General features: G+C 35.6%; 1 protein-coding gene across 2 annotated transcripts in view; it reads left to right on the top strand.

Moving 5' to 3' along the window:
• The window catches only part of gabbr1b (gamma-aminobutyric acid (GABA) B receptor, 1b), a 226,353-nt gene that overhangs the window by 128,377 nt on the left and 79,314 nt on the right, over nt 1-18,662 (top strand). For both annotated transcript variants that reach the window (XM_056480451.1, XM_056480450.1), the window contains exons 8-12: nt 2,783-2,917; nt 6,994-7,164; nt 14,177-14,278; nt 16,952-17,017; nt 17,154-17,345. In XM_056480451.1, the coding sequence (XP_056336426.1) occupies nt 2,783-2,917; nt 6,994-7,164; nt 14,177-14,278; nt 16,952-17,017; nt 17,154-17,345 (666 nt within the window). The remainder of the gene's footprint in view (nt 1-2,782; nt 2,918-6,993; nt 7,165-14,176; nt 14,279-16,951; nt 17,018-17,153; nt 17,346-18,662) is intronic.

The following is an 18,662-nucleotide window of genomic DNA, read 5'->3' as shown; positions in this document are numbered from 1 at the left end:
TTTTTGTGTAAATTCTGTTGTTGTACATGCACTCGCATTTTTAAAAAATCCAATATTAGTTTTGGTAAAAACATGCACTCATTTTTAATAATTAAAAATAGGTTATGTAAATGACACTGCACCTATATAGGTTTCCTTTACAAATATTATTGAGAAAATTCCACATAAAATCACTTAGCTAACACGTATTCTAATCTCATAGCCTATATAAATCATATAAATCATTATTGGTTTGAGGCCTAATTTACAGTTTATTAAGAAATGAAAAAATATCATGCTTAATAATAATACTAATGCTACTACTAATAATAATAATTATCCTTATCATCATCATCATTATTATTATTATTATTATTATTATTATTATTATTATTATTATTATTATTATTATTATTATTATTAAGTGTATTGTTTATTTTTATTATTATTTTATTAAAAGTCTACTTTTACAATTTGTCACATTCAAACTACTACAGAAATCTTCTAACCAACTGGCCCATGTCATATACAGTACAGATACATTTCTTAATAAATAACCTACTGTAAATTAAAATCATCAATGTATGCTATATATTTTTGTTTTCACAAGCTTTGGGGATGTAACATAAATTCTGCTTTCAAATAATAGGTCACGCTTTTGTCATGAGCCATGGCTGTTTTCAAAATGGCTTAAATGTTTTCAAAGTGCACTACAGAGGGAACACAATTGCAGTATGAAGATCGCTAAAACTGAACTGTAAAAAACACTTTGAAAGCAAATTACACCTAAGAGAGATGACTTTAATGTGTTTTTTGGTTAAATGTTAGAATGTTCTATATGAATAGGGCATAGGGGGGATAACGGGGAATAGAACACAACCAGGAACTATGTTTTAACTACAGCTCTATAGGTGTAGTTGCAAGTGTACAAGTTTGCGATGCAGTTTGCAAATGTGCAAATGAACGACGGATTTGGGAAATGTCAAATCAGCAAACTATGTTTGTAAGGACAGAACTTGCGACCTTAGTTAGCTAACGATGGTTTTCGGAAACGCACCCCTGGTTAATAGTCTTTAATTAAGAAGGAAATGTTTCTCATTTCTTCATCAGAATCAGCGTTCTGTGTTCAACCCTTTAACTGCCCAACATAAAAAAATGGGATTGCATTTTTTTTACTCCTAATGTCGTTATGTCCCAGAATATCCCATAATTTCTAAAATAGCAACCTCTACCAAGTGGGGAAGTTTATGGCAAAAGTACAGAAATGAATACATATGGTATGAAAAATCTGAAAATATGAAGTATAAGACCAATTTATTTAAAAACATTATCAAAATAAAACATTTTTGAATACTAAATCATCTTTATTTTTTTAAGGATGCCATAAAATATTTCAGATTCTCTTTTAACATGTTTTCTTGTTTTTATTTTAATAAAACCAAAATCAAGTGTAGTAGTGCAACAGGATTATGTTTGCTTGATTTTTTTTTGTAAACCAACAATGCTGTGTTGTGCAAGCCATTATTTAAAACTGTCAAAATATGGTCAACCATTTGGTAAAGCAGGCAGATAAATGGTTAAAAATGGAAAGACAAAAAAAACCATCAGAATTTTGTTCTTGCAGTTGATTTGTTTTGGTGGGACCCAGGTGCATTACAAAAGTGAAGCTCACGCATGGCTTCCCTCAGGGTTGTAAAGTCAAGGCAGGGAGGAGATTTAAAGCCCAAACAGGGGCTTCATTCTGGGGATACAATTCTGCTGATGACCCCCAGAGAGAGTGTGGAGAGAGTCTACTGCAGCATTCTCAACATGCAGTCAGACCTATTTTATTTCCTTCATTAAAAGAAAAAAATGTGTATGTATATGAGACAGCTCGTATAACTCTCTCAAAGACTGTCACATTCATTTAACACTCTTCACAGGAAACCATTATTATTCAGAAAACAAAAGCAGGTTCTCTCTAAAATGCTTCTTTTGTTGTGATTGAAATAATTGGAGTGATTTAGCTGCATGTTTAGAAGAAATTAAACCATCGGGAGAGACAAAAATAGAGATGTATCTGGATAAGGGCGCCAGATTAGACACCAATAAGTAAAGAGCAGTCAGTCGCTACAGGGTTCTGCCAATTGAATTTACGTGATTGCACCAATCAAGCCTTGAATCATTTGAATTGTATGTTTGTTGTATTCTTTTTTAAAAAGCTTTGCTCCTGTTTAAGCTTCTTTTTGATCCCAAAAGCACAGAAACGAAACAAAGGCCAGATTTTTAAAATGCTGGCTGCGCTCAAGGCCATTGGCTGCAGCACAATTTGCTCTCAACACATGATCAATTGTTGCCTTAACCTACTATTATCATTTAAATGGGATATTGATTTTTCATTGACAGTCATTTTAAGAAACGGGGTAAAAAGATGCAGATTGTCAGTGTCGGGTTAAAGACAGATTAGAGTACATGTCTAGCAAACAAACATTGTTTTTTTTGGTATTTATGCAAATGAGCGTGTCCTTGAGCGACTTGCGAACTGTCCTCTGTGTGCATTGCTTTATCTGTCTCTGCTTCTTTCTATTCTGCTTTCAATGCATATTTACCTGCTTTTGGGATTTAGTATGAAATGAAGTCTCTCTCCCTATGGGGGTCCTTATACCGTAGCAGTGAATGTATATACAGTGTGAAATGTGCTCTTTTTTTGACGTCTGCAGTTTTGAGCATGAACTAACAGTATGCTTTATGAATAGCAACTACTGTGCTGCAAATCTGAATATAGATTTGATATATCAATGTTATTTTTGTGTCTGTTTTTCAGTGTGATCCTGGGGAGGCCACAAAGCTGCTGTATGACCTGCTGTACACGGAGCCCATAAAGATCGTTCTGATGCCCGGCTGCAGCTCTGTGTCCACACTGGTGGCCGAAGCCGCTCGCATGTGGAACCTCATAGTGGTGGGTTCAATTTCAGTGTTTACTAATGAAATGTTTTCCACAAAGATATTGAAGACAAACCCAAGGTTTAAAATAGTGCTGGCAAAGATTAATAGTGATTAATAGCATCCAAAATACGTATAAACACACTCATACATAAAAGCAAAACTATTCAAAAATTATTACATAGGGACTAACTTTTTATATAGATTGTAGTTGATTTATAGCTAGATATCTACATCCTGACAAAAGTCTTGTCGTTGATCCCAATTGTAAGAGCAACAAATAAAAACTTGACTTCTAGTTGATCATTTGAAAAAGTGGCAGAAGGTAGATTTTTTTCTGTTGATCTGCATCCCAATCATCCCAAATACCGCAGAAGACCTATGGGAACCCACAAAGACCCAAGATTCTCACAGAAATCAGTCAAGTTTGGTGAAGGAAAAATCATGGTTTGGGGTTACATTCAGTATAGGGGCGTGCGAAGGCCTGCAGAGTGGATGGCAACATCAACAGCCTGAGGTATCAAGACATATGTGCTGCCCATTATGTTACAAACCACAGGAGTGGGCAAATTCCAGAGCTCCTTCTCATACTTCAGCTTCCACATCAAAGTTCCTGCAAGCAAACAAGGTCAAGGTGCTCCAGGATTGGCCAGCCTAGTCACCAGATATGAACATTGTTGAGCATGTTTGGGGTAAGGCATTAAAGATAAATCCAAAGAATCTTGATGAACTCTGTAAGTCCTTTTTTTTTGTCATTCCAGATGACTTTATTAATAATTTGTCGTTATTTGAGTCATTTCAGAGATGTATGGATGCAGTCGTCCAAGCTCATGGGAGTCATACACATTATTCATTCTTTTTCCACTGCACAATGACTTTATATTCTATACTGTACATTATTTCTGTTAAGTGACAGGAGTTTTGTCTAAGCAAAGTCAGTCCTAATTAAGTAATTAAATATCAAGGCATGATCATATTTTATTTTGGTGAATTAAGTGTAATCTAGAGGCCTTTTCCTTTTATATAAGCCACTTCTTATACCAAATGATCAACTAGAAGTCAAGTTATTATTTGTTGTTCCTAAAACTTGGATAGGCAACAAGACTTTTGTCACATTGTGTATTAATAAATATTTTCACAAACATATCCATGCATGTGTGTATTTATATGCACAATAAATACACATACATACATTATGTATATACAGACTTTTATCTTGCATGCGATTAATCTTTGCCCAGCATTATTTTAAAATGTTCTGTGATGGAAAACATAAATCTACAGCAAATGTCCAATAAGTATTTCAGTAACAGGGAATTTGAAAGCTGTTAGTGTTTAACCTTATTCATGTGGAGTAGGTACCATAAAGATTCAGTGTGAGAGTGATTCAGCCTAGTGGTTAAATATCCAAAAACTAAATGTTGAGCAGCAAGGGAGTAACATTGCTATACTCTGTAATATTGAGGAATTGTGATATATAAATGCAACAATGGTGTAAGCAATATGATGCATGCTATTAAGCTGGTTTTATCCAAAAGTCCGCTTACTATATTTATACGGTATTTCAACCAAAAATGTAAATTACATTATTTTTTAAACTACTTTGCAGAATGATTTTTTTTGTCTCAAAATTGCATGTGAGCTGATGCATTTGCATCTGTTTACCATGGAGAGAGTCCGTAAAGATGTAAAATTATGTGACGATAGGCTCATGGTGCATACTTCAGTGTAGGCTGTGAATAACAGGTAATAAAGTTGTAAATAATGTTCCATTTGTTGCACAAATCGATCGTTTACATTGTCGCTGTCAGTATACTGTAACTACTGTTTACGTACAGTATAACTACATTTATGAAGCCAATGACAGAGTGCAAGCATATGCGTCTAGCATAAATAATAAACTCTAATTATTTAATTAATAAACTAAATTAAACTGAATTCTGAATAATATTTTGATGTTATCACTGTTCTGTATATTGACCTATTTAAAGTCTATTCAAGTCCACCACCCCAATTCTAAACAAAATGTTGCATTTTTACCAAGAGTAGGCCTACATATTATAATGTTATGTGTCTGAGAAATGGCGACGCGTTGCTGCAGTAGGTAGTGCTTTCACCTCAGAGCAAAAAGGCCGCTGGTTCGAGCCTCGGCTGGGTCAGTTAGCATTTCTGTGTGGACTTTGCATGTTCTCCCCGCATTGGCGTGGAGTCAAATCAGATGCGGTACAGGTGAATTGGGCAATCTAAAATGTATGGGTGTTTCCCATGGATGAGTTGCAGCTGGGAGGGCATCCACTGCATAAAACATATGCTGGATAAATTGGCGGTTCATTCCGCTGTGGTGAACCCAGATCAATAAATGGGACTAAGCCGAAAAGAAAATGAATGAATGAATGTTTGAGAAATAATGCTTGAGGAAATAATGATAATAATACTAATAGTAAACTTTGTTGAGCATGCAATATTGAGATAATATAATATCAGTTTCAAGATACGTATCGATTTGTGATTTGAGTGTTAATCAACTGTTACACTCCTATTGGGTTGAGAAAAATGTATTAGAGCTATATCAGTGACTTGTTTGTTGAAATGATATAGGAGATTAAATGATGCAAGATTAAAATAAGTTCTCAATCATGAAACTTTTTTCACGTTCCTAATCCTGTTTTTTTTATCCTGAGCAAGAATAATTGCTGTAATGCTTTTGAAAATACATTTTTTTTTATCTAAAACTTTACCATTTGGCTGCTGTTTTTCAAGGAACTAGGTTTTACCTATTGTCAGCTTTTGTCTGTTTCTGTAATTACATGTATCTTTAAATAGTGATTGAAAGTTTTAAAGCTGAAAGTGATTCAGTAATGCATTATTAGATTCAGTAATAAACATATTTATATCATTTAATATTAGACCTTAGATTGATAATGTGGTTATTTTTGATGCTTTTGTATCTATTAGAAGTTCTGAATATCTGACTTAATTTAGTTGTCTGATGAACCCAGATTTTAATTAAAACATTATTTTATTTATTTTGATCTTGTCATATTCGTTGTGTTGCTTGTTTTATCCTAAACTTCAGCCAAATGCTGACCTAGACTTCACAGTCAGTTTGTTAACCTGCCTGTGGTAAAGAGGCGCTTATATAATTTGTATGAAATGTATGAACTAATCAGGAGGCAAGAATAATTAATTAAATTTTAATAATGTATTAATAATAAATTGTAATAAATCTGACCATTTGACCAAAAATGTCTATATCAAGTAAGAATGTCTGTAATCCCCACATGCAGTATAGATAACTTCAGCATGACTTTGTATATCACAAACTGAGATCTCCAACAGGTCTCATCACTGAAAGCTCAATAGCACATGAGCTACCTAAATGCATTCCTATTTCAGAACATGCTGCACTTTATTCAAATACCCCAAATCAGTGAAATGGCTTCCAGACATTTTGGATCAGATATTTATGTCATTTTTATTTCGCTTTTGGCTCGTCTTTGAAGTGCACTCCCACTGCCTCATCTTCCTCTTTTTTTTCTTTTTGAAAATCAGTCTCTTTATTTTTCATGCTCTGCTCTATTTTTATATCTGTTGAGAGCTTTTTCTCTTCACATATGAGTTTTGACCTATATATCCCCCTGTTGGCCTTGAAACCCTCCCTTTTTCCACCCCCTCAGCAGACCTGTCACTCAACGACGTCTCACTGCATCTGCAAATGACATTGAGTTATTGGCAAAATAGCTAAAAAACCCTCTGCTGTCATCTGACTTGGCTGACTGATGACAGTGCTGCAATTGAAACAGGAAATTTACACCTCTTTTTTCTTGTGCTTTACACCTCTGTTTTGCATTTAAACTTTTTTTGTGCGCCTGTCTCACACACTACAGTTCTCAATGTTAAATAAAGCTGTTCCAGTGAACTGTGTGCAACCCAGCAGGAGATAATTTAGCCTCTTGGGCACTGGTTTTCCTGTGGGTGATTTTATCACACATTTTTCTTCACTTGCATGTTTCTAATTTTCCTTCAAAGTACTCCGATGTGTGAATGTCTTTCTGTTGCGTGTTTCTCGTGAACATTGTTTTCTGCTTGCAGTTGTCGTATGGATCCAGTTCTCCGGCTCTCTCCAACCGTCAGCGTTTTCCCACCTTCTTCCGCACACACCCCTCAGCCACACTGCACAACCCCACCCGCGTGCAGCTCTTCCAGAAGTGGAAGTGGACCAAGATCGCCACCATCCAGCAGACCACCGAGGTCTTCACATCTGTGAGTGAGATATTTACTTGTGTAGATTGAACAGTAAATCATTGCAGCATCAATATCACAATGTGTGTATCTGCAATAGTCACATCGCAGGATTAGATTATTTATTAAAGACTTAAAGATATATATATATTTTTTAATGATTTATACAGTGATGACCATGTTTTTTTTTACATTTTATCGTTCAATTTTTGCGCTTTAATGCTGATATGCTTTTTATTTCAAATCTTTGATCTGTTGTGTTTACATATGCTTGTAATGTGTTATATTTTTTATATAAAAAAAAGACTTGATCATCCTGGTCGATCTAAATGATTTAAATATTTCCAGATAGAGCTATTCAAATCATCAGGGGTCTGTTCTTCATACCTTGCTTAAATGATCTAAGATGGTTTGGCAGATGCTGGATTTTTTAATCTTGATAACTGATCTCTGGATAATTTGGTTCTTCAAACAAGTTTGCAAATCAGATTAAAATGTCTGGATGAAATGATCTGAGATCACTGCATGTGTCGTGAAAGATCTATCGATCTTCTAAATCATGATCAGCGATACAATGATTGGCTGACCGCACAGCAGCGTAATAACGTCATCGAATTAATATTCAATTATCCACGTGAGCAAAATGATATAAAATTCATAGTAAACGGTTTGTTAAATATGATACGTAATAACTTTCCACATTTGTTGTGGGCTGCAAGCTTTACACTGTCATGTGTCGAGTATTTAGCAATTTATTTATTTTTATGGATTTTCTTTTCTTTTAAGAAACTTTTGAAGTTTCTTAATAAATGGCTGTTTAAATCGATTTTAATAAAGCATTTGGATATCGGTAAAGCTGTCTGCAACTTTTCTTTGTCTTGCAACGTATCGGCATACTATCTGTCAAAACGTATGAATGAATGCATGAATTATTATTCCTATTTGCTTTAAAAAAAAAAAAAGAGAGAGAATATTGGCCATGTCTGTTATCATAAACAATTTTACTAAAGCTGGGTCAGTACCAGCGCATCTAAAAACTCCATATTAATAAACGATCTCTTTGAACCTCTTGGGAGGTTAACAGTTTTGGTTCTTTTTATTTCAGAGTGGAGATTGCATAACAGTTTTATTTATATATTTAAAAAAAAACTTTAATTAACCCATAGACAGGGTTTCATTTGTGCCGGAACACCTCTGAAATCTGATGTTTCATCCACGACACAAACTCCCATGCCCTAACACACCACCCGACCCCGCCCACCCCCCCATCTCCTGCTCTTCACTTTCGTCCGCGACGCCTCTCCCTCCTCTGGTAACATGCCAGATCTGTTAGCTTAATCTGTTCCGGTACCTCGCAATTTACAAGCACTGCCTGTAGATTAAAGGTGTAACCTATAGATTATATACACAATAGATTATGTAATCTATAGTTGTAACCTATAGGTTATATACACTGTATGACCCATACATTATATACAGACACTGTATATATTATTATTATTATTATTATTATTATTATTATTATTATTATTATTATTATTTCATTTTTTTTTTTTTTTTTAACATTTTTAATATTTTCCTCAATGTATATAATCTATAGGTTACTACTGTAAAAAAAATATCAGCATTTGGTACATACTTTTTTTTAACAATTACCTTTGCTTGAAATGATCTGATCTAATCCTGTTTATGTGAAATAAGCCTGCTCCCGAGCAAGTTTGAGCTACCAGACCTGTTGCCATGACAACAGCTCTCGCATGAGTTTTGAAAAACGAAACGATCCTGGATCGTGTCAAATCATCTAAACCAAATCCAGCTAATTGAGTAATCCACGTACGAAGAATAGACCCCTGGTGATTTCAATTATTTAAACATTTGCAAATCAAGAAACATTTTCTAGATGAGTAGAACAAGCTAAATGGTCTGCCAATGAGTTAAGGAAAATGATCATGTTTCAAAGCAAAAACAAAAAATATTTAGTTTACACCATCAGCAGATTATTTTGGTTCTTTTAATTATGTATTTTTTTATTAATCGTCGGTTATTTTAATACATCAGTACATACAAATACAGTCTCAGCTATACAGTAGGAAAATGTGAAATATACAAACAAGTAATCAGGATAATACAGTCAGGCTAGAAGCTAAAATATGCACCATAGAATAGAAAATCAGGAGATTTTATTAATGTAATGCCAAACAGGTGTCCATAGCTGCCAAAAGTCATCGGACTCTTGATGTATGTCATAGGTGACTTTCTCGAGTGGAAATAGCGTACATACTTGAGACAACCACATTTTAAGGGGCTGTACCGGAGGACATGACCACAATAAAAGAATACATCTCTTCGCCAGATAGACCAAAATTAAAAACAATTGCTTGATTCTCTACTCCATTGTATAACAAATAATGTTTCAGACAAAAAATAAATTTTATTTTAAAGAGTCCTTGTAGAACATGATGTACTTTCCTCCAAAAAGAGATGATTTCGTCACGATACCAGAAACCGTGAAGTAATGTTATTTTTCTTGTTTTAAAGAAAATATTGCAAAATAATTCCAAATTATCTGGTGAAATGATATTCATATCACAATATATAGTTAGCAGCAAAACAAAATATATTGTGCAGTGCTTGTATAGATGTTTAAAAGCATTAATTATTCAGTGAAAGGATGACAACAGAAGCAGCTTTTTATTTTTTGATCAATGTTTAGGAGGCAGTAAAAGAATCAGCCTAAAAAAAGATTTTTATTGATTTGGATACCTATTTTTAGCAATACATAGCCCCTCCTACTGCAAAATCTCATTGGTCCACATACAAAAGTCATGCTCCACATACATCAAAATGGCATTAAAACATAAAATGACCATCACTTCTACAACGAGACTAATGCTAATTGTAAGTGTGTATATATAGAAAATTTGGTGAGAACAAAAAAAGTAGATTTGGTTTCATCAACTGGAAGTTTGCAGGATTAACTGAAGCAAGCATTTTAGAGTTTGCTGTCAAGGTGAAGTGAAAAAAAATGGGAAGGCAGGAAAAATTAAATTTAAGTGTTTTTATGTTCGCAGAAAATTTGTGTTCTCTTGCAATGCTATTGAGTTCCCCTGAGAAACTTGTTCACACAGTGTAGTTTTTGCCTTTTCCTAGTTTGATGAGTGACAGTTTCTCAGGGGAATGTAAAATTTTGAAGAGAGCATATAATAGGAAAAATTATTTTTCACTTTTCATCACCATTTCCCTTTAGGGATGCCTTGTACCTTCTGTCACTGTTTCTTGTTGCAGAGTTCATTTGCATCAATCTTAAAATATGATTGAAAACATGACCTTTAAGTCCAGAACTACTTTAATTCAGACCATAATCCATTAAAAATGTTAACTTCATATTGTTCCAAATGTATTACAGTACTGAATGTGAATCTTTAAATATTCTTCTTAATGGCAAATGCATCAATGTTCTTTAGCATTAAATGGAAACATTTGCTTTCTGTTGTTTGCAACTCTTATCTTCTGAAAAATACTTATTCTCTCCAACATATAATATTGCAGTTGTGTGATTATTTAATTGGGGACTTCTTTTTCATCATCTAGTTGGTACTTCTTCACTTCTGTCTTTATAATCATACAGCAGGGGTGCCCAATTCTGTTTCTGGAGTTCTGCCTACCCACAGAGATCAGTTCCAACCCTACTCCATCACACCTGTCTGTAATTATCAAATGCTCCCCGAGATCCTAATTAGCTTGTTTGGATGTGTTTGATCAGGCTTGGAGCTGAACTTTGCAGGAAGGTAGATCACCAGGAACAGGATTCTGTTATACAGCATGTGGCCTTAAGCTTGTGTTGTACTAAACCAAGGGTGTCCAAACCTGCTACTTAGGATTAAATTACACACATACTTATTTATTTTTCAAAGTGTACAGACACATTCCTTCCCAGGCCTAACAGCAAACATTATCTATGTTTATTTATGCTGTACAGACACCACAAAATAATTGGGCTGATTTCCAAAGTTGAATACCTGCGATCAGAAATCCTAATGTGTGTGGGTGTAGCAGAGGCCAGCTAGTGAAGTGCTGTGCAGGTAAACCTTACTCCTCTGACTTCAAAAGTTGCTCAAGCGACAGACGCTAGAGGCCATGGTCTTTAGCCTCCTTGTTAGAGCAACCGACTCTTAGACAACGAATCGCAGATTCGATCCCAGCTCAGAGCGGGTTGGGTAGTGAAGGACCGGCGGGGTTACGTTGGTGCCGTGACCTGAATGGGAGTGAGGTTTAGGGGGATGAGTGTAGCAGAGGCCAGCTAATGAAGTGCTGTGCAGGTATACCTCACTCCTCTGAGCTCTAAAGCTGCTTTAGCGACAGACGCTAGAGGCCATGGTCTTTAGCCTCCTTGTTAGAGCAACTGACTCCCATACAAAGAACCACCGGTTCGATTCCATCTCAGAGCGGGTTGGGTAGTGTAGGACTGGCAGGGTTGCATTGGTGCCGTGACCCAGATGGGAGGGAAGTTTAGGGGGTGAGTGTAGAAGAGGCCAGCTAGCGAAGTGCTGTGCAGGTAAACCTCACTCCTCTGACCTCATAAGGTGCTCTAGCGACAGACGCTAGAGGCCATGGTCTTTAGCCTCCTTGTTAGAGCAATCTTCTACTATACAAAGAATCGCCGGTTCGATTCCAGCTCAGAGCGGGTTGGGTAGTGTAGGACCAGTGGGGTTTCATGGGGACAAATGTGCACACTGTACAAGCTGGGGATTATAATGTGAAATAAGAAGACGATATCCAATCAGAAAGCAAGCTGACAGAAGCATAACAAACATAGTCTTGGCGCAGCTCAAAGTGAAATGGATTTGGACAAAAGAGATGGAGGATCAGCTTGTTTATTTGCCCGCCATGTTTATTCGCGAGTCTCGAGAGATTTTGAAAGATTTGCTCTGTTCACATTGAGCACTCTAGTTGAAGATATGTTGGTGTATGGTGTCCTTGTCACATCATGATAAACCAAACACCATAGGAGAAAAACTGTGAAATTTAGATTTGTTTTTGTCCTCATGTTTGTGATCTCTCACATTTTGATCTTATAAAATCTATAAAAATGTATTGTGTACCCAGTCAAAGCTTATGTTCTGGCATAAAGTGCATTCTAATCACATACTTGATTTGCAATATTCTACATTTTGCACAGTAGTATAAATAGTATAAGTAGTGCATTCACACTGAATTAAAAGTCAAGCTTTGCTCATGTAGTGGAAGGGGCGGAGCTATTAGGCGCTGAGATTGGATTTATTTAATTATATTGGATTACTTACTCCCAGGGCCATTCATATCGTAGTAGATATTTAGCCACACCATGTTGTTGTTTCGTAACATCTAATTTTTACGAGGTGGGTTGTTAGCCCAGCGCTCAACCCCCAACCTGGAGGACCAGGACATACACACATACACTACGGACATTTTAGCTTACCCAATTCACCTATAGCGCATGTCTTTGGACTTGTGGGGGAACACAGGAAGAACATGCAAACTACACATAGAAATGCCAACTGACTGGGGCTCGGACCAGCGCCCATTTATTTTGAATTCTGCAAATCTACAGTATGTTAGTAATTATTCCACCTCCTAATAGTGAATGTGGTTATACTCGTGGTACTATTGTGTAGTTTGATCATTTATTTCACTAATTTGACAACATTTATTTCACTAATTTGGCGACGTTAAACGTCGTCTGGGAATCTATTTGATTTTCCATTTGGTAAAAAAACGTTAGTGGTCCATTGGGGATGACTCTAACCTCATACACTACATGGTTGAGTGTACAAGTGCCTAAGTTCATAGTGTGCCATTTGGAACACAACTATGGTCTATTTAAAGTTTTCCAGTAATGTTAATTGAATAATAAAATTTATCTGGGTCTTTAATATATTTACTGTATTCAAAATTTTAGCACAAAAAATGGTATTTATGAATTGTTTAAAGAACTTTTTTGTCCGATTTAATTTCTCAAACATTTTTCTATATAAATCTATATATATAGCTTCATGACATTCAGAGTTTCATGTGTGTTTTATTTGTGATATTAACATGTGAAGTTCATATAGTTTTTTCTAAAGGGAGAACATTTAAAATACATTCATAGAACATATTTTAGTTTGCATAGTTGCTCCTGGATAATCAGTATATACAGTTGAAGTCAGAATTATAAGCCCTCCTAAATTAATAGCCCCCTGTATATTTTCCCCCCATTTCTGTTTAACGGAAAGATGTACATAATATTTAACTAGATGTTTTTCAAGATACTAGTATTCAGCTTAAAGTGACATTTAAATACTTAACTAGTTTAACTAGGTTAACTAGGCAGGTTAGGGTAATTAGGCAAGTTATTGTATAACAATGGTTTATTCTGTAGACAATCTAGAAAAAAAAATAGTGAGTTAATAATATTGACCTTAAAATGTTTTTTTTTAAAAAGTAAAATAGATTTTATTCTAGTCGAAATAAAATAAATAAGACATTTTCCAGAAAAAAAATATATTATAGGACACACTGAAAAATGAGGCTAATAATAGAATTCAACTGTATTTACAAGAGTGCCTGAAACAATGTTTTCTTCAGAACATAGCATGGTCTTTACAATGCTACTGTATGTAGGAAAATGCTGTAAAAGATAACATTTGGGATCTGGAATCTAGATCCTTTTGTTTCTTCCTGCACTCTGCAGGCTGAGGTTAGACACGTTAAAATGACATGTTAAAATGTACACGCTCATTTTATTGGGACACGCAGGACAGTAAACAAGTCCAAACAAAAAAAAAATGTAATCTGCCAGTCTCTTTCTAATTTTCGTTCTTTCCAGATTTTTCTATTTCCATGCCTGTTAAGTGCTGCCTTTCTGCTGCAATAATAATCTTCCCTCTCTCTTTCTTCCCGGCATCACCTCCGATCTATTTGCAGATGTTTTTCTTGTTTCCATGCACTTTCCTTTTTCTTCCTGTGTGTCTCTGATCTCTTTTAATCTCATTTCTCTCTCTCTCTTTCTCAGACTCTGGATGATCTAGAGCAGAGGGTGAAGGAAGCAGGCATTGAGATCAGCGTGAGGCAAAGTTTCCTCACGGATCCTGCTGTGGCCGTCAAGAATCTCAAGGTGCTTTCACTTTCGCTCATTTCATTTATGACCTTGCTGCCATGGCAACATGGAGGTGTTTCTGTCAGTGCCATGTTAGGGGAATCAGATCAACTTCACAACAACATCCCAGGATTCTCTGACAGATGCGAAATGTACATACATTTAGGTTGCCTCAACCCAAAAACAGACCGAAAAATATTAAGCAGAATTTAGATCCTATCGGGAGTGTCATGAGGTATCAGATGTATTATTCATTGTAGAATTTTTGTGGCACAAATAATTAGAATATAATTGCAATATCTATAAAAATATTTAAAAAAAAAAGATGTTGCAACTGTCTGTTGATTTTCTTTATGTTTAGTTAGTCAAAACTTATGGTATTTATTTAGCTGAATTGATCTGCATAGGCTCATTCTGAAAACATAGCCCTATATACGTTTCTGGAGACGTCGAATCATATAGCCAGATGTACGTATGGCTGCATTTCATCTTTAAAACAAACCCTACAGGGCGGTATGACGCTGTTCCTTTCGCGCTTACCTGCTGACCGCTTACCTCCATATGGGCGGCTTTCCCGTTGTTACCAGTTTGTCCAGAAGAATGGTTTCAGAAGGCGGGTAAGACAAAAACAGAAGCCAAAAATTAAAATAAACAAATTAATAACAGGGTGAGAATGTGGTAAAATCTGAAAACATGGTACAAATCAGGCGAGGGCTGTTCTTTTTTTAAATTGCTTTTTAAAACTGTTGGTTGGGTTTAGGGAAGTGGGTGGGTGGGTCAATCCGTGCTTTTGAAAACACTATTGGTTGGCTTTAGGGAAGGAGGTGGATTTACGCGCGAACAGCAGGTGCGAATGGCACTCGTGAGAGAACTTGAGATCTGAAAAAGCATACACAGTGGCCTCTGGTGGATTTGCAAAAACAAAAATGGCAAAAAAACGTACTTCCAGGGACGTATTTCGCATTCTCCAGAAATCTATATAGTGGTACGCTTTCAGAATGAGCCTGGGTTGGAATTGATAGCTGAATGCATTTATTTACAAAGGGATTTCCTGGAAAGCTGCAGTTTCCTGGAAATATTTTATATAAATCATGGTTGTTATCAAAATGCGTATATTGTGAAACATTAATTAACATATTTAATTTATTTTAAATATCTTGATGATGGGTAGTACCATTATCAGACAGATTTGTGTATTATGATTATGATAATATTTTCATGCATAATACAATGAATATTAATCATTCATTCATTCATTTTCCTTCGGCTTAGTCCCGTATTTATCAGGGGTTGCCACAGCAGACTGAACAGCCACCTATTCCGGCACATGTTTTACACAGCGGATGCTCTTCGAGCTGCATGCCAGTACTGGCAAACACCTATACACTCTCGCATTCACACACAAATACACTGCGGCCAATTTAGTTCATCCAATTCACCTGTACTGCATGTCTTTGGACTGTGAGGGAAACCGGACCACCTGGAGGAAACCCACGCAAAGACTGGGAGAACATGCAAACTCCACATAGAAGCACCAAATGGCCAAGCTGGTACTCAAACTAACATTCTTTTTACTGTAATGTGACAGTGCGAACCTCTGAACCACCGTGCCACCCAATATTAAACATATTGATATTTTATAATAATGGCAGTATTAGGAAAGTAAACAAAACAAACTAAGCATTTGCATAATTGTTTTTTAAGCATTTGCACACATTCCTCAAAAAGTTTTTAATAAAAAAAGAATTTTTAATAGTTTAGAATTTAAATACTAATCTTGAGTTCACACCAAATGTGAATATAAGAATTTGCAGGAGTAGATTACATTCAAAGTCAATGCAAACACATGAAGAGAAGACATTTACCCCTGGCGGCTTGACTAACAGGGAATGTGGGCATTTCAGTTACTTAAGTTAAAAACAAATCCACTCAAGTGTAAAGTGAGCATGAGGCGCCAAATTAAAACTTTAATCAGCAAAACATGACACTATAACAGTCTGTAAATTCCTTATTGTTGTGTAATATGCTAATGAGGACTTAGGGGGAAAGTGTATTTATGAAAATATCATAAATAAAATGTCACAATACGGAAATGCAGTAGCCCTGAAATAGACTTAATTTATTTTAAGCAAAACATCCTTATTTTTTTTCTTTCATGTTGCTGTTGCCCTGAAGATTTCCCAATCAACACATCCACATGGAAAAAAACAGGCACATGCACCTTTTTTGTGATTTGCTAGCTCTGGGTCTGTCACGCCAAAGGATATCATTTAAGTCCGGGAGGAAAATATAACAATGCAGGGATCTGATCTCGTTCTTGAGGAGAATCGTTTTAATTGGAACATGGGTCAGATGATCTGTTCCCCCCCCTCGTCCTGCTCTCTCCAGTGACTGCTAGGCCCCTGGCTCCCTCTCTAGCAAAGGCCTGCCATGTGTGCCGTCCTAGATCTGGTCCACAAGATTAATGGAGTACCACCAGAGAACCATGGTAACCTGGAATATAGCACACTGCTGAGAGGGGAAAGTAGTACTGATTGGACTGCTTGTCCAAACCGAAATTACTGCAGCGTTTTGCATAACAGCACTTTTAAATACTAAAGGGACCTCCCTCTCATGCTAATTCACTGACTTCTGCAAGTTGTTGGATTCATTTTTTTGTTCTAATCATCAATTCTCCTTCTGCTCCTACAGAGGCAAGATGCTCGCATCATTGTGGGGCTGTTTTACGAAACGGAAGCCAGGAAAGTGTTTTGTGAGGTTGGTAATCAGCCATCATGCTGAGCGTGATTAATCTTTGTCAGTGTCAAAGGGGAAACATGGTGTTTCTGTTCATTTTTCATTCTTGGCTCAAGTCGTTCTCTAACCCGACCTGTTTCACACAACCCAACTGCAGGTCTATAAGGAGAAGCTGTATGGGAAAAAGTATGTGTGGTTTCTGATTGGCTGGTACGCTGACAACTGGTTCAAGATCAAAGACCCATCCATCAACTGCACTGTCGAGCAGATGACAGAAGCTGTGGAGGGACATGTGACCACTGAGATTGTCATGCTCAACCCAGAGACAGTGAGAGGGGCCTCCAACCTGGTGAGTGGGCTTGAAAAAATTTATTTTCTCCTTTCTTTATTGCTTGGTTTGTGCCCTGAGGCTAGCAATGGTGTTTGTTACCAGCAATATACAGAGCTCAGCATAACTGAGTACACCCCATTTTGAAAATGAATATATTTATCCATTTCTCAGTGGATATAGGCAATGTATTTTAGTGCATTTAAGCGAAACAGATTTATTAAGCAGATATATTTATTAAAATAATATTTTAGTCACGAAACATATTTAGAAATTGAAAGATAATACAATTAAATTCTAGCAAAATATTGCAAAAATAAATTACAACCTACAAAATTACGACAACATTTTTAACAATTTTTTTGCTTCTCTTAATTTTTCCTCTTTTTTTAAAAATTTGTATTTAATATTTTCGTATAACATATAAATTTGGATGTAGTAGTTTTTGTACCATTATCGTTAGTTATTTTGTTAGATAAGCTCCAGATTTGGCTTCAGTACTGACTAATACAATGTATATGCACAAATAAAATAATGTATAGCTTCCTATTGAAAATATTAATTTAAAAGATAGATTTGTGAGGGGTGCTCTTAAATGTGCTGAGCACTGTATGTTGGTTGAAAAATCAGGTAAAAGAACAAGAACGCAGGCTAACACCTAAGGAAGAGCATGACCCGGTCATAACCAGATCTGGGTGGTATATTGATTTTGTACAGCACATTGATACAGTTGAAGGCAAAATGATTTGCTTATGTGAAATATTAATTATTTTCAAAAAATTTCACACATGCTATTTAATACAGATTTATTGATACATTTTTAAACATGATAGTTTTAATAATTTCTAATAAGTCATTTATTTTGTCTTATATAATGTCTAAAATAACATTTTAGTTGTTATTTTGCAATATCCTAGTATTTAGCTTAAAGCCTTAGTTAGGTTAACTAGGCAATATCATTGGACAACAGTAATTACTGTAGTTCTGTAGCCAATCGAAAAAAAAACTATTTCATAAGGGGGCTAATGATGCTGACTATAAAATAAATAAAAAAACTGCTTTATTTCAGCCAAACTCTGAGAAAAATGGCTTTCTACAGTAGCAAAATATTATAGTAAATACTTAAAAATATTCCTTGCTTTATTAAGCATCACTTGGTGAAATCATGCTAAAGGGCACCTATGATAAAAAATTATCTTTTTTAAGCTGTTTGGAAAGAACTGTTTGTAGGTATAGTGTGTTCACAGTCATTTTGGTGTGATATAAACACAATAAGTCTCTTTTTATAAATTTCCTGATATTAAAATAGGATCCAAATCTCTTCCATTTTAGAGGCTG

The sequence above is a fragment of the Danio aesculapii genome, chromosome 19, assembly GCF_903798145.1.
Source record: "Danio aesculapii chromosome 19, fDanAes4.1, whole genome shotgun sequence".
NCBI classification, from domain to species: domain Eukaryota; kingdom Metazoa; phylum Chordata; class Actinopteri; order Cypriniformes; family Danionidae; genus Danio; species Danio aesculapii.
The sequence above is the reverse complement of the archived record's forward strand: the minus strand, read 5'-3'. Positions and strand labels throughout refer to the sequence as shown.